Below are 15,675 nucleotides of genomic sequence, written 5' to 3' on the forward strand. Positions count from 1 at the left end.
TTAAAACTTCTCTGAAAACTTTCTAAAAAAATGTATCTCATGCGACTTCTTCCTTGAGGAATGTCTTCTTGGATGTGGCGCCCTGTAGATTTTGTGTGAACCTACGTTTAGGAGGAATGTATCGCCTCCATCTTCAGGGTCGAAAAATTCACGAGCGAGGAACCAGCGTGAGCAGGTGGCTGTAGTTTACAGCTCAAGGTTTACAACATTATGGGACCGAAAGTCTGTGCAATAAGAGGGTAGTGTCTGTGAATTGCCCCCGAAAGCCTTTTATATTTGTTTTGTATCAGTCCCATGGTAACCACAATATTCAGTCCGTTATTTCATAGGCCACAAACCAATCAGTGAAGTGCATGATTACGTCACACAGCATCACGTTACATCCCGACAGAAACACCAATGAGATGGGGAAACGTAAGAATGTCGTCGTCGTTTGCTTCCACACTCTAACGGCTGTGGTTTGGCTGAGAAAGGGATGGACGAGGAATCTGTGGTCATTAGTCCAATATTTGCCATTCTCTTGAATCCATTTCTATCTCTGTGCAAAGACAGGCACTGCCAGTCGGATGCTTATTCATGCATCTCTGTAACGTTCCGGTCAGAACGTTGTCATTCATAGTTCAGAAGGTTACAAGAGATATTCTCTTAAAGCTGTACAGCAGTAAGATTGTGTCAAAGAAAGGAGATGTTGAGGAGAAATAGAGAATTACGAATCAAGAGTAGACTCTTTTTGTAAGAAATGCAATAGATTCATATATATAATTTTGTAAGTATTTTAATTTTTCCACGCCTAATGGGAGGCCTATGTTCGGCAATAAATAATGTTTGAATAAAACAGGTTATCTGTGCTCTTTTAGTGTGGTTGGATCTGTTTGTTTGTGGACTTTGTTGGACCTAGTTTGTCCCACGCTATGTATATTTGTATTACAGCATTGCCTCCTCATATCTTTACATCTAAACCGACATTTCAAATTAGACACAACTTTTCTGAAAAGAACCTGCAGCTTTACTTGTGTTAAATTGCGTGATAGCAAGCGAAGTGTATACGGTAAATCTACCCATTTTCGTGTCTCACTGAACAATTCATGGACAGCTGTTACAAGCAGCTGTGGAACACGTGGCGAAATTAGTTTACGGTTCATGTAGTAATTAATGACCAAAATGGCCGCTCTGTCTTAGACATGAAATGTTTCCGCTTGCCCAAGCACTGGAATCGTGGGTTCCAATCCCACTCAAGGCATGATTGTCTGTCTGATTTTATTCTGAGTTTGTGTTTGGTAGCGGCCTTGCGACGTGCTGATTCCCCGTCCAATGAGTCCTACCGACTGTCTGAGATTTAAGAAATTGAAGCGAAGCGAACAATTTATGGATGACCTATGTCCCAAGTGGGAGCAACAGAGATAGAAGAAGACGTGCGGTAACTGGTAACCGGCCTGGGGCACCGCTTATACAACTCGGCCTATTTTTGTTTGCAGGTGGAGGAAGTGGAGGGGTCTTCTTCAGCTCACCACCACCTTCATTACTCCCCAGACGGTGGGGGCGGGGGCGGCGGTCCTGCCTCCTCATCCTCTTCGTCGTCGCCGCTACCGCCATCAGCACTGCGTCGTCATCGCCCCATGATGGTGGACACCACGGGTATCGGACCTGGGCCCTCGTCAGCACCTTCTGGAGATGATACCACAGCAAGCGGGGCAGTGGGGGGAACTCTGTCGGAAGGGAGTGCCAGTGAGTCGTCTCCTCGACAGTCCGGGGTTCAGTCTTTGGTAACATCCAGGGAGGAAGACGGTGAAGAGGATGGCCATGGCGGAGAAGGAGAGGATGCGTCAGGAAGCTGCAGCAAGAGGGACAGCATCGCTTCATCTGACAAGAGCCCCGGACAAAGGTACTGTTCTCAGTATCTCGCAGAGGCTTGCCTTTCCAGTCTTAAACAATTTCCATTACTTTTAGATATGTTTGGCTGGTGTTAGCACACTCAAATGATAATCTTTCACATCTGGGAGAGTGATAATGTTGTTCTGTAAGCTTAATTAGTGACATCATTGGGTTAAAATTTCCGTTGCATGTTTCCCAAACGTTGACACTATAACGCAGCGTACTACAAGATGGCCGTTCATCACCAAGAGTCATCATGTTTTCTGCTATCTTGATAAGGAAGTCTGGAATGAGCAATTAATTACAGCCGAGTCTACATTACATAAATCGTGACGTGTATTCAGTTCAGACAAAAAGTTGATGCTTTGCATTTATGTGGATAACGACCAGCAGTAGCGTTCTACATTCCTACTAATGCAACAGAGTATTAAGTCAGGTGTGTGTAGCCGGGATAGCGCAGTCTGTATGGAGACTGGCTACATACTTGACCGAGAGGTCGCGGAGTTCGAGTCCCGGTAGGGCCAAGAATTTTCTCCGCAGATTCCAGACCAACGCTGGAGGCCACCCAACCTCCTGGCCAATGGGTACTAGAATGTGAGGGTCATAATGAGTAGCATAAGCAGTTTAATTACAATTCCTTCGAACTTGTATTGAGTTGCCTTTGCAGATCAAATAATTAACTAATTTACAATTTCATTATACCCAGTTGAGCCGGGATATCTCAGTCGGTATACCGTCGGGTGCGAGCTGGACCAGCAGATTTCTAATTCCCGTTATGAAAAGGAAATTTTCTCTTCAGAGCGTCCTGTCCGCCTCAGGGCCACACCCAGCATCTTGTCCGATGGGTAAAAAAAGTAAAGGTATCCCTGTAACAGACCATGGATGCCCATAGTGTTGTGAGCTGTTAAGGTTCCCACATTTTCTAGACAATCGGCTCATCGATGGCGGCAAGGTTGTCAACCCTACTCGCCGGCCGCCCTTTACCCCCAAGAACATTCAAGAATATTCCTGGTACTCATTTCTGTTAGAGGCTGAGTCTATCCCAGGGTCATTTTTTTTATTGCTAGTGGCGGGGACTAAGTCCCTTGTACTGCGGCCACTTCTGGACTATTGTACCAGCCCCAGATGATAGGTGAGGGTGATTGTGGAGCAATTGGTGGAATGGAGATTGACAGGGGAGACTGAATTACTCAAAGAAAACCTGCCCCAGTGCCACTTTGTCCACCACAAATCCCACTTGACCAGACCCGGGATGGAACCCGGGCCACCGCGGTGGAAATCCAGTGACTAACCGTTTCAGCTATGACGCATCCCAGGGCCATAGTGCGGCTGGAAAAATTAGGTAAGTTGAAAATAATCCAATGACCTCATCGGGACTTGAACCGGCGACCTTCCGGCTTGTAGCATAGTGCCTCATCCAACTGCGCTACCGCGTCCGATGGGTACCCGCAGATTTTCTCACAGGCGTGATGCTAACCAGACATGTCCGTGTAATTCCGAGGTCAGGAACGGTGAAGCTTACATCAACATCTTCATGCGTCTTCATGACGTAGTGCTTAATTAAGCATAGAGAAAACTTTATCTTTTATCTTGAACTTACATGCAAAATGGTTTTTGTGATAGCTGAATGACTGTGAAAATAATTTTTTCTTTGCACCTGAAGTAAGTTTACATAGGCCTCTGTTGAAATGTAGGTAAATACGGCTTTGTTTTTAATTTAGAGTGAAGACCCTTCACCTCGTCTCAAAGTCCTCTGCCCGTCAAGGCTTTGGGAGTATTACAGATTACGCTACTGTCAGGCTGAGTACTGAAGCAACTTCATGATAGCCCACTCCGGTGGAAAACTGAATGTGGGAAGCTACCATCCTCCTTCAGTATTCAGTCAGACTTTGTTCACGAGCGGGATTCCATAGTAAGGTTTACACTTAAGTATTCAGACAAACAGCGGTTGCCATTTGACATCAGTAGCGACAGTAATGGATAGACTGAGGGACTGCAGAAGGTTTGAATTCTGCTGTTCCCCTTATAAGTTTCTACCTCGTACGCTCTTAAATCATACCAGCAGTCTCCGTGCCTAAACGAAATTGGATTTCTTCAGAAGAATGCTCAATATTAAGACGAAATAACAATTCACAAATTCACATCGCCTAATACTATAGTATATATCCTAAGAAATCACGCATGGTTTTCTACATAAATATCTGCATTACAGTTTGATTTTTAATCGTAGAAATAAATTAGTCAGGAAAGTAATTCACTCATTGTAAATTTAAATGCAGTATAACCATTCGAAAGCCAATCATAGTGGCCTCGCGCTCTAAGGTATGAAATATGTTTGCTCGCTAGAACACTGGGATCGTGGGTTCGAATTCCACTCAAGGCATGGATACATGTGTCCGTTTATTTTTTGTGTTGTTCTGTGTAGGTAGCGGCCTTGCGATGGGCTGATCCCCTGTCCAAGGATTGCTACTGAATCTATCTAGGTTAAGAAACTAAAAAAGCGGGCAAGGTTCAACGAAGGTATGGAGAGCCGTAGATATATAGTTAACCATTCAAATCTGAACCCTTAAAATTCGTTTAATTAGAGGACACAGGTGTAATGTAAGCCAGAGGTGAAACACATGCAGATCTGGAAAATCGCAAGGGAGGACATCATGTCGAAAGCTAGTCGTAATTATAACAATAATAAAGGAAGTGGATTTCTTTAAGATATGCTGTCTGAAATTGTGGATTGGATTTAGCTGGTCCCATAACAGAAATTTTTTGAGCGCAGTGATATTCCTTTACCATAAAAGTAGAGTTCGCTACTGAATACAAAACTCCCCATTCCAGCTGCCTGTATCCGCTTGCCCCTTAATCTTTACCACATTCTTAATTCTCCAAGATCATTTTAAATTTTTTCCTATGTCCGTCTCAGACTGCCAAAATATTCGAGTCTTGACTCCCCCAGGAACGTTGTTACATGCAGGTTTCACATTCCCACCCCCACCCCCAATATCGGCGTGGCTAGCGTATCCTCGAAGCTCTCATTACAACAGCATTAGAAACACGTTATTTGCAATATTGTCACGTGTAGGGGTGACTTACAGGGAGGTTATGGATTGAATGATTGGATTTATTCCACCCTTATCATTCACAAAACTGGGAACTACAGGCAATACAGCGCTACTGCTCTTCTACACACTTTCCGGTTCACTGTTACGCACGCACTAGGATTCTCAGTCTTCACTAGTCGTATCCTGGCAACGGTTTTATCACAGTCTCACTTAAAATTATACGTGGAGTCATCTTTCCACAGTCTCACTCGTTGCGTGCCATTATTGTGCAGCTATCAATTCCGAAGATTCTACCCAATTTAATTCCTCTGCTCCCAAGCTCCTATCCCACAGGCTGGCGTCTCTAAGCTCGACCCTTCACTTCCGTCATAACTATTCACTCTACTCGAATATCTTTCTGTTGTGTCGAACACTTCTTTATAACCACTTTGCACGGACCTCACAGAAAACAGCCTCTGTTGAGGCGTGTTTGCCACGCCGTTGCCTAGCAATAGACGTTCTAATGTTCCTCTCGTTTGCTTCTGCGGGAATGTGTTTAGCGAGTCGTTGCCTAGCAGTGAGCATACACGTCACAGTATCCTCACTCCGCAAATTCAGAACATGTCCAATTGACATATACACGTACATCAATACGTTGACAAACATCATATTAGTGTTTCAGCGAAGTGTGGAATCCTCGTGATCACCTTTGAGCTTCATATTACCGTTTTATTCAGGCATTCAATACGTATTTCCATGTCCTTGTTTCGCGATCAGACTAATTTCCTTGTAATCCCATGAATTAGTCGCGTCCGCTCACAATTATTGGAGACTGCAGTTTGATTAATTGTGTGTACTTTAGTCATCCATTTGTAGTGCGATTTATTTAAATTGACGAGTTTTGCTTGGGATAATGCGGATCAAATGAAATTATACCTGCAGTGTGACACTATCTGAAATAGCATTCAGAAGAGAATTCCCTTGAACTTCTGATTTGCTACTGGAACAATTTATAGTGATTTTTCATATATGCAAGGGGTTGTTGCATACTGTGGAATGTAGACCCGTTGCTAGGCAACGACAGCGAAATAATCGAACCCGCCACTCTCTGGCTTATAGCATAGTGCCTCACCCAACTACGCTACCGCGTGCCCAAAAAGTGATCCCTGAGTTTAATTAATTAAGCACTGCCATGAAGACATATTAGAGAGTGCAAGTGTAGCTCACCATTCCCGACCTCGGCATAGGTGGAGATAAGTGGTCAGCTTCACGCCCCTGCCATTTAACCCCTGGGGACGGAGCTTTCGGTACCCATTGAATAGGAGACTGGGTGAGCCCCTGAGCCGGTCTGGACGCTGTGGGGAAGAGAGAGAATTATTTGCACTGCCTGGGATCAAACCTCAGCCATCCAGCCCATAGCCCGTTTACAGAAATCTGTAGTGGTACTGTGCGTAACAGACTGAGATAACTGCCGATTAACCATATGAACCAAACGTTTATATTTTAAAATAATCGTCGTACACATTGGCGTTTGAACACATTTCATTAGGGACTAGGGCGCTGAGATCAGAAGGAAATATAATGAAATATAAATATTAACAGTTTGGCCCCTTATTTATTTGCGTATTAACTGAAGTAGTTGAAATAAAGTCGTTACGTAGGAGAAGAGCCATATAGAGAGCGAAAATAACTATTCCGGACAGAAAAATAAGACAGGTCAACAAAATCGGTAGAACTGGCAGAACTGGTGGAGCTCGTAGAGTAATTTTAAAACCAGAGCATCGTGAAGCGATAGACAAGTCGGAACGTAAATGAATATTCGTTTTGCAGACTGACAGGATTCGTGAGAAGCACGAGGAAACGGTAGTGGTTCGGTTCCAATGTGGGCGCCTTGAAACTGGGTCGGAAGGAGTGGCGCGGGGTAGGGAGGTGCGCCTGGAGCGAACAGTTGCAAAAATATAGCGCAGATTTAAGTGAGAGCTCTAAAGAGAATACTTTTGTCTAACAGTGAGGATATTACATGAGGCTGGAGAAAACTACGTAAGAGGGATCACAAAGTGGCGTTGGATGAAATTTGCAGGACATGTAGCCCACGTGGGAGAGACCAGAAACGTGTAGAACACTTCAGTAGGAAAACCTGAAGGGTATAGACTTCATTGAAGACTTAGACCTAGTTGGTACGATAATATTAAAATATACATCTTAAATTAATAGAATGGGAGAGGGTGGAAAAGTTCTGTCTGATTCAGGATTGGGTCCGGTGGTGAGCTCTTGTGAGCACGGTAATGAACTCCTCAGACTCCATAAGGAGAGACTTGACTCTTCTGGAAGTCGGATGGAAACGAATTTATGCACAGTAATGTCTGTTCTTGACGACGTTAATAGAATTAGGCTCAGGAAATGCTTTCCACCATTCAGTTCAGACTCCTGTCTAAATTCCTGCAGATTAAAAATTAACAAAAGAAAGTCTTGCCTTTGTAAGATTTGAAGTTTTCACTGCGGTGACTATGAAGAATGCCGTCTTCTGGGATGTGACACCGTGTAGATCTTGTGTGAACCGACGTTTCGGAGAAACCTATCGCCTCCATCTTTAGGGTAGAAAAGTCCGCGAACGAAGAACCAGCGTGAACATGTGGCTGCAGACTGTCTGCTTAATTGACAGGTCAGCGGACACCAAGGCGTTCTGTAGTTCTTTTGTGTGAGAAATGAAAGAACACTGGTGAAGTTGTATGACATTGATAACATCCTGTTTTAACGACGTTTAGCATTGGAAGCCTAAATAAAAATGATCTGTTTGCTAAATATCACGCCATAAATGTGTATAGAGAAAGTGGAGGTGAATCTCCGCGTATTTTCAGCCTTGGTACTAGACGGAGGTCAGTGGTCAGCATCACATTCAGGCCGATTTATCCTCCTTGAAATTCCCCCACGGAACCCACATCATAGAATGCTGAACAGACCGCAGCGGCCGTGTGGGAGCGGTGACGGAGGTGAGGAACAGAATTTGTCAAGGGAATTATATTTTAACCGGCGTCTATCCAGTTTAACATCTGGTTTTCATTAAATTCACATCAAAATGTGTTGTATGTCTTAACGTACAGCTTGGAGTTGAAAATTATTTGTACACTACGTTAAAATATTTACCTCATTATTGTCTGTAATTTAATAGCTTATTCAATATATTGTTTGTGGTAAACTTGTTTCAAGGCAAGTCTTTCTTTTTTTTTTTTGGTACGACTTTCTAAATTGACCACCCCATGACGGACCCGTCTATAGAGAACTTTTTCAACTTTGGAATAAGTCCTAATTTCGTAGGAAATACAGAATGTTATAGAACAAAATAGCATCGTCCTCTGTCTCGAAATAGTGTAAATGTACTCTATATAATGGAACAGATTTTTATTTTTGGTAATAACATATGAAGTCTTAACAGCCAGCCACTTTGCACAATCCTGCAGCCCTTCGAACTTCGCCCTCGCACATAGTTCCCCGACATCCATCTTAATTTTCATCCTTTCGGACGCATTTCGAACCACTTTCCGCGTCAATATTCTGTACATGGTGAAGACTTCATAAATAGTTATGTTCTATGTGGTGTAGCCCTGCTCTTTATTTTTATATGCAAGAATGGATATGCGATTACAACATGGCACCAACGCGATTAATATTAATCGATTTTAAAGTACAGATTCATAATAATAGAAAACAGGATATACTACGTTCGAAAACTTCGTGCAATCGAAACTTCTTTCCACTTTTTTTATCTTCGGTTTCTTTTTCGAAAATTTAGTCAGAAGATGCATTTTCTGAGTACCTAGTTCAAGCAAGGCTAAGGTATTATATTTTAGCTTCTTTGGACGGCGTAATTAAATGATATGCAGCATACAGTAAGACGACCTCGGTAATTTGACTTCATCCAACGCAGTTAGGACTTCCCTGAAACCTTAATTCTGCCAGTATTGTGTCTAGTGAACTGAGAACTAGAAAGAAGTTCGGCTCAGACTGGAACCAGTTCAAAAATATTTGCTACATTTCCATTCTGTGTTGCTCTGCGAAAGGAAATTCGGCATAGGTAGAACTTAATATTAGGAAAACATCAGTTGTACAGTTTAATAATAATTAGTTTACATTTAGTTAATTAAATTACGTATAGCTTTCCGAAGTAATTTTAATATGTGGAATTTATTACAAAATAAATATTATGTACAAAATAATTACATTAAAACGAAATATGAATATGAGAGTTGAAGAAAATGAGAGGCAGAGGACACTGCTATTAAATGAAGAGTGTACTAATGAAACTGAGACCCTTCATTGTAACTGTATGTAGTTATAGTGGCTGGGTTTCAATGCACGAGGAAACCGCAATTATATAAGCAAACTTCCGTTCACTCGTTTCCATCTCTAGTGCAACACAAACCGTTCACACACTCCTTTATTTTAAAATATCATTAAAATCATATTTAATTGCAACATGTTTCGGCCTTAACAAAGCCATCTTCAGGGAATTGTTCACTGATATAAACCGTCACGCTGTACCAGTTCTTAATGTCAGTGCATCCCATGCATTTTTAAAATAAAAGAGAGACTGTGAACTTTTTATTTTGCAGTTGAGACGGAAATGAGTGAACGAATGATAAATCAAAGCAACAGGATGCTGAAATATAATATTATAGCTAACTTTGTTTTATTAGCTAATTCACCCTTCATGAGGAAATGTAGTGTGACTCTCATTTATGTCAAGGGTTCTTACTTCGCGTTAGTAACGGGTTCTCTCCGCTGAGATCTTATGAATACGTTCACCGCCGACTTACCCAAAATTCTGCTACCATGAGCACACACGTGTCATTTTCGTCTTCACTTCTGCTTCCATAGGTCACATGATACATGGCTCAAAATTAATTTAGTAGCATTAGCATTGTTCAAGTTTACGAGGTTATTGTTGGTATCCTGTTGCGTTAAGTACAACAGAAATACAAAATTTCGCCATCGACGCAACAGCCTTTTTATTGATTTGGTTACACTTTGGTTACATTGCATATTTCGACCCTCAAAGAGCCATATTCAGGTGTTTCCAATTACACATTATTAATTACTGAATCACGACGTGAAATCTCTATATTCCTGTTTATTTACATAGGCCACAATATAGCTACACATGAGTGTATGTAAATATAGGTAAATAGAAATATAGGATTTCACGTTGCAATTCAATAATTAATGTGTAACTGGAAACCCTTGATAATGACCCTTTAAGGGACGAAACATGTAATATAATCCAAGTGTAACCAAAATCAATAAAAACGTTGTTTCGTTGGCGAAATTTTATGGATCTATACATCCACTCCCCCATACCCCTTTATGGCTTAGTGCTTAAGTACTAAGCACAGGGACAACTTTACGTTTATTTATGAATTTAAGCTGGTTGAAACTGATCCGTTTGCTTTCTTTAACCGGTGTTTGAAAAGTTTTAAGCTCAGCGGAATTCAAGCAGTGCATGGGTACCTTGCACACGCGGTACAGTGAGCACTCGCATTGCAGATGGACGAATAAATAGCCCCGGAAGGGTTGGGCTGTGGGCTGTCATTCCTGACCATAATAACTTACGTGCTACGAAATGTTATTAAGGGTCTGAGACTTGGACAGGTTATCTAATCCAATTTAAGCAAGGAATTGTTAATATTTTAATGACGATACACGGGTTTCCATTAATAATTGGATTTATTGAACTCTTATTATAATTTGTGCCTTCAAATGTGCAAGGAAGTAAAAAATTATCCGCATTCTTGTTGTTCCAATTTATGTACACAAAAGTAGGGGTTGAACAAGTACGTCATTTTTCTACATAGTCTCCTTCCTTTTCGATGCACTTGGTTCAGCGGTCCACAAGCTTGCGTATTCCCTCCAAGAAGAAAGTTTTTGGTTGGTCATGCAATCATCTCCTTCCTTGTTGATGCACTTGGTCCAGCGGTCCACAAGCTTGCGTATTCCTCCAAGAAGAAGATTTTCGGTTGGTCGCGCAACCATCTCCTTCCTTGTTGATGCACTTGGCCCGGCGGTCCAAAAGCTTGCGTATCCCCCCCGCAAGAAGAAGGTTTTTGGTTGGTCACGCAACCATCTCCTTCCTTGTTGATGCACTTGGTCCAGCGGTCCACAAGCTTGTGTATTCCCTCCAAGAAGAAGGTTTTCGGTTGGTCGCGCAACCATCTCCTTCCTTGTTGATGCACTTGGTCCAGCGGACCACAAGCTTGCGTATTCCCTCCAAGAAGAAGGTTTTTGGTTGGTCACGCAACCATCTCCTTCCTTGTTGATGCACTTGGCCCAGCGGTCCAAAAGCTTGCGTATCCCCCCCGCAAGAAGAAGATTTTCGGTTGGTCGCGCAACCATGTCCTTCCTTTTCGATGCACTTGGTCCAGCGGTCCACAAGCTTGCGTATTCCCTCCAAGAAAAAGGTTTCGCTTGGTCGCGGAACCATTTATGCACCGCTTCCCGCACTTCTTTGTCCCTAGAAAATCGACGACCTCGTAAAGCATATTTGAGCAGCCCAAAGAGATGATAGTCGGAAGGGGCGAGATCTGGGATGTAGACAGGGTGTTCCAGCACCTCGAAACCCAAATGGTTAATGGTTTCAACGGTCTGGCCGGCCATGTGTGGGCGTGCATTGTCATGCAGCAGCAACAACACTTTCTTCAACAATAGGCCTCGGAGTTTGGTGCGAATTGCTGGCTTCAGATTGTTGGCCAGCAAATCACTGTATCTTGCACTGTTGATCGTACACCCTTTTTCCAGGTAGTCATCCAGTTTAGGCCCTTCTGAGTCCCAAAAACGGTTAGCATCATCTTTCCCGCGGAAGATTGAGTCTTGAATTTCTTCTTCGTTGGCGATTCCGGGTGTTTCCACGCCATACTCTGGCTTTTGGGTTCTGGCTCATAATGATGGACCCACCGATGAATTTCAGCCCCTGACACACCTTCCAACCAGAGAAATCGGATCACTGTTCTTTGTCCCTCCTTGGTGCACACTGCTAGCGCAGCGACCATGTTTACACTGTCACAGCATCAAGGAAAATGACGCGATCAATGTCAAACTTCAATCACGTGACCATAATAGTGCCAACTCTAAGCATGCATGCGCAGAAGGCAGTGTGACAAACCTAAAGTTGTTATATGCCGAAAGTACGGATAATTTCTGACTTCCTCTCGTAATTATAACACCGTCTTTGATCTACGTAAGTTATGATTTACTATAACGCACGCTAAGTCTTTTTAGTTTATCTTTATTAGCCGTTGCTCGGTTACACTTCTCAACAATGTGGATTTCCTTAGCTTCTCTGTTCATGTCCCCTGTCCTCACTGGCTTGCGACTGACTTGCAACTAACTCATTGCTCCAACTCAGCTCTTCGCTCCAACAGCCTATTTCGGTCAATTGGTCGGTCGGTTAAATTGCTGCTGGACTTCGCCAGTACAGTAATTTCTGACTTCAGTCTCCTCGAGATCCATGACCAAGATTTTTATTCTCTCGTAGACATGTACGTGTTTCGAAGTGCAGACTCTTCTTCGACGAAGGAGAGTTTGGTGTTTCTATGTAGACACTACGTTTGTTTGACCGTAGTTTCAGCACATGCATATCCGCGCTGTCAAGGTATCCAGGTCACTATGAACTCTGCATCTTTTGTCACTGCACTATATAAAGGCACATTTATACAAGATGTAAAGAGGTTTCCTCTAAATGCAGTCTTGTGCAGCAGGTTATGAATTAACTTATGTAATTACTCCGAAACTGCACTTCAGTCAGCTGAGCAGCTGTAGGCGTGACCTCCAAGTTTAAGCCTGCCTGCCTAATTCTTTGAGTTGTCCGTAATCATTTAGCACAAACAGCACAGAAAACGCCGTTTCGAAAATTGTCTCTAATCGTAATGATGGGTGCACTATGCTACAAATCTAAGGGTCGCCGGTTCGATTCCCGATGAAGTCATTGGATTTTTCAGTTGACCTAATCCTTTCAGCCGCACTATGCCCTGGGGTCGACTCAGCCTCTAACAGAAATGAGTACCAGGAACCTTCCTGGGGAGTAAAGGGCGACCGGCGCATAATAATGACAAAGTCACCGACGTGTGCTAGCCTCGACATCTCAGAGCCCTATGGGTCTCCACTGCCTGTTACAAGGATAGCTTAACCTCTTTTTAGTTGTTACTGTGTCCGTTGCCTAGTAATGGGCTGGGAATTACTATGTTACCCAGCAGTTACTTGCAATTGACAATTATTAGGTAATGAATCTTCGTCTAAAGACAGGAAGATACTGAAATAGCCGAGATATTATTGTCGTTTCAAGACGGGGTCAGTTCTAGGGCAGTAGTTAGACAAGAACACAAGCTGTTGGAAATCGTGTCTTTGAGACAAAACGCGACTCAGAAGAATCGAGTATTCCAGAGGAATCTCCAGCCATGACCCTGCCGACTGGATTACTTTGTGGACAGAATGAAATTCTGGATACGGAAGGAATACTTTTGTACTCCTCATAGCTAAGCTGCTAATGGAAAGCAAGGTCATAACTAAAGTACGTCTAAAGCTTTTACGAAGTCGCAGGCAACAGAACTGTGAGGGATGTTGAATATACTCGTACATGTAAAGTTACAGTAAAAGAAGTGAGTCATACGTACTCAGAATCAAAGAAGCAACGGTTGCAATGGTTGTCGTAGACTAAATCATTGGGTTACTTCGTTCCTAATTACACTTTCCGAAGAATAATGCAAGCGTTCTATTCGTAAGTAACTTGAATATCCATAAATTAGTTAATTTTTAAGATTGATTAAATTGTCTTCTGGGATGTGAGTACTTTCAGTCTGGTAAATTGTTATCAGTATTTTGGAAGAATGTGCTGCCTTCATCCTATAGGTAGAAGAATTAATTTACCTGAAAATGGAGTCTCCATATTCCTCCGAAATATTAGTGACGAACTATTAGACTTTATGGCGTCACATCTTATTAGACAACAATATTCACAGTCACCAGCAGTGAGATTTTCAAATCTCACAGTTCATTAATTATATGAATGGAAATACACAGAAATGTTTCTGTAAGGTTTCTCTCTGTTCTTGCAGCATATGTTAATAATTATATTCTGAGACCTTCAGTCTAACAGCACGTATTTACATTTTATGGAAAGTTATTTAAATGCATTACAGGCTGTTTTGCATTAAAATTCAATTTAAGGTAAAAATTAAATTTCTCTGAAACGTGATATTACAAAGCCATGGTGTGAAGGAGAGAGAGAACTCCAAGGAGGCCCAGCTGCGTAAAAGAAATTTCCACTAAAATTCAGATGCGTGGTGTTACAATGAGGGTACTGAGACGACGTAATCACACCACAGACTAATTTGCAATTACTCTAAATACCATGAAGAGACTACGCTCGAAAATATAACCTGTACGTCGTTTCCCATATACGTAGGAACGTAACTTGGGGAGAAAATTTATTACTTGTATTGTTAATTATATGTATTTACTTCGCTGAAACAGAGGTTTGAATCGACTATGAGTAACACCACTTGAATTTTCTAAGTTTCAAAGGAGTTATTCTTCAGAAAGAAATATACGCTCAGCTAGACGTAGAATTGCCCGTCATTACGGAATGTGAAAATTCATTACCGTGTTCACAAGAGCCTTCAGTTGGTCCATGTCCTGAAATAGATGGATCCAGTACACACACTCAGTTCCACTTAATACCCCTTACTCCCTTATGTCCATCGGTTTTCAATGTGGTGTTTTCGCTTTAGGTTTTCCAGTTAACATTTTGTATGCATTCGCGTTACGTGCCTTGCCAGTCTTATTCCAATTCGATCACGTTAAGCATGTGAACATCCTCATTTGCACTCAATATCTCCATTCTGCTCTTGTTTCTTTGCCCCTAGATCCAAATATTCCCACTCTTTTGTTCTCAAACATCCTCCAGTTATTCTTTCTAGAGATATCAAGTTTCATGCCTTTCCCTTCTTTGCTTCTGTTCACTGCTGTCCCATGGAAATACCAGGAAGAGTTCCTGGTCTGAACAAATAATAGAGGAACGAAATGGTGGCTGGCGTTAAATAGAGTAATTAATTTGCAGAGGTTTGGTGGTCCCTTGGTATTTAACTCCCTTTCTGTGAATGCAACAGAGCTTAGGAATGCACCTGCTGCTTAGTGTCATTCTCACGTACTAATGATAGTATATTGAGGTAAAAAACTCACATAATCATGAATATTGTATAGTTTTGTTTTAACATGTTTACACGTTTACGTTTGGACATTATCCATTGTCCTGTTTTTTAAAAACGACGTTTGGGAAACGGTACAGTGTCTCCGAAATATTTTTATGTAAGAAACAGGACAATGAATAATGTCCAGAAAGTCAGTAACTGTACTAATATACCAACATCACAAATTTGTAGATCTTATTAAAATGATAATTGTTTTCTACATAATCACATAACAGCTCATATTGTAGGCATGTTGAAAATCTGATGTGAAAGTCTCTCATTACAGACCTACGGAATATATTAAAGTTGAAAAAGTTGTTTCGTAATGTGTTCGAGTTGTTGTGTTTACGTAACCTCTAAACTTAGCTTCATAACTTCACTGTTTTGTTTGTAGTAGGGTGCTTGGAAAAGCCGCAGCCTTGTTTCACCTTATCTCTTTCAGGCTGCACCAGATGAATAGTATCAGGGATGTTAAGACTTAGAAAGTAACAAGGTTTAATTTCGTAACCTTTCTCTGGTAAAAACGTGCACTT

General features: G+C 41.9%; 1 protein-coding gene across 3 annotated transcripts in view; it reads left to right on the forward strand.

The window, feature by feature from the left end:
* LOC111867576 overlaps window positions 1–15,675 on the forward strand; it is a 453,586-nt gene that overhangs the window by 265,925 nt on the left and 171,986 nt on the right. For all 3 annotated transcript variants that reach the window (XR_004513358.1, XR_004513359.1, XM_033752722.1), the window contains exon 3: window positions 1,476–1,882. Coding sequence is in view for 1 of the 3 variants with exons in the window: in XM_033752722.1 (XP_033608613.1) it covers window positions 1,476–1,882 (407 nt within the window). In the remaining 2 variants the exon portion in view is untranslated. The remainder of the gene's footprint in view (window positions 1–1,475; window positions 1,883–15,675) is intronic.

This window comes from Cryptotermes secundus, unplaced genomic scaffold (genome assembly GCF_002891405.2).
Source record: "Cryptotermes secundus unplaced genomic scaffold, Csec_1.0 scaffold480, whole genome shotgun sequence".
NCBI lineage: Eukaryota > Metazoa > Arthropoda > Insecta > Blattodea > Kalotermitidae > Cryptotermes > Cryptotermes secundus.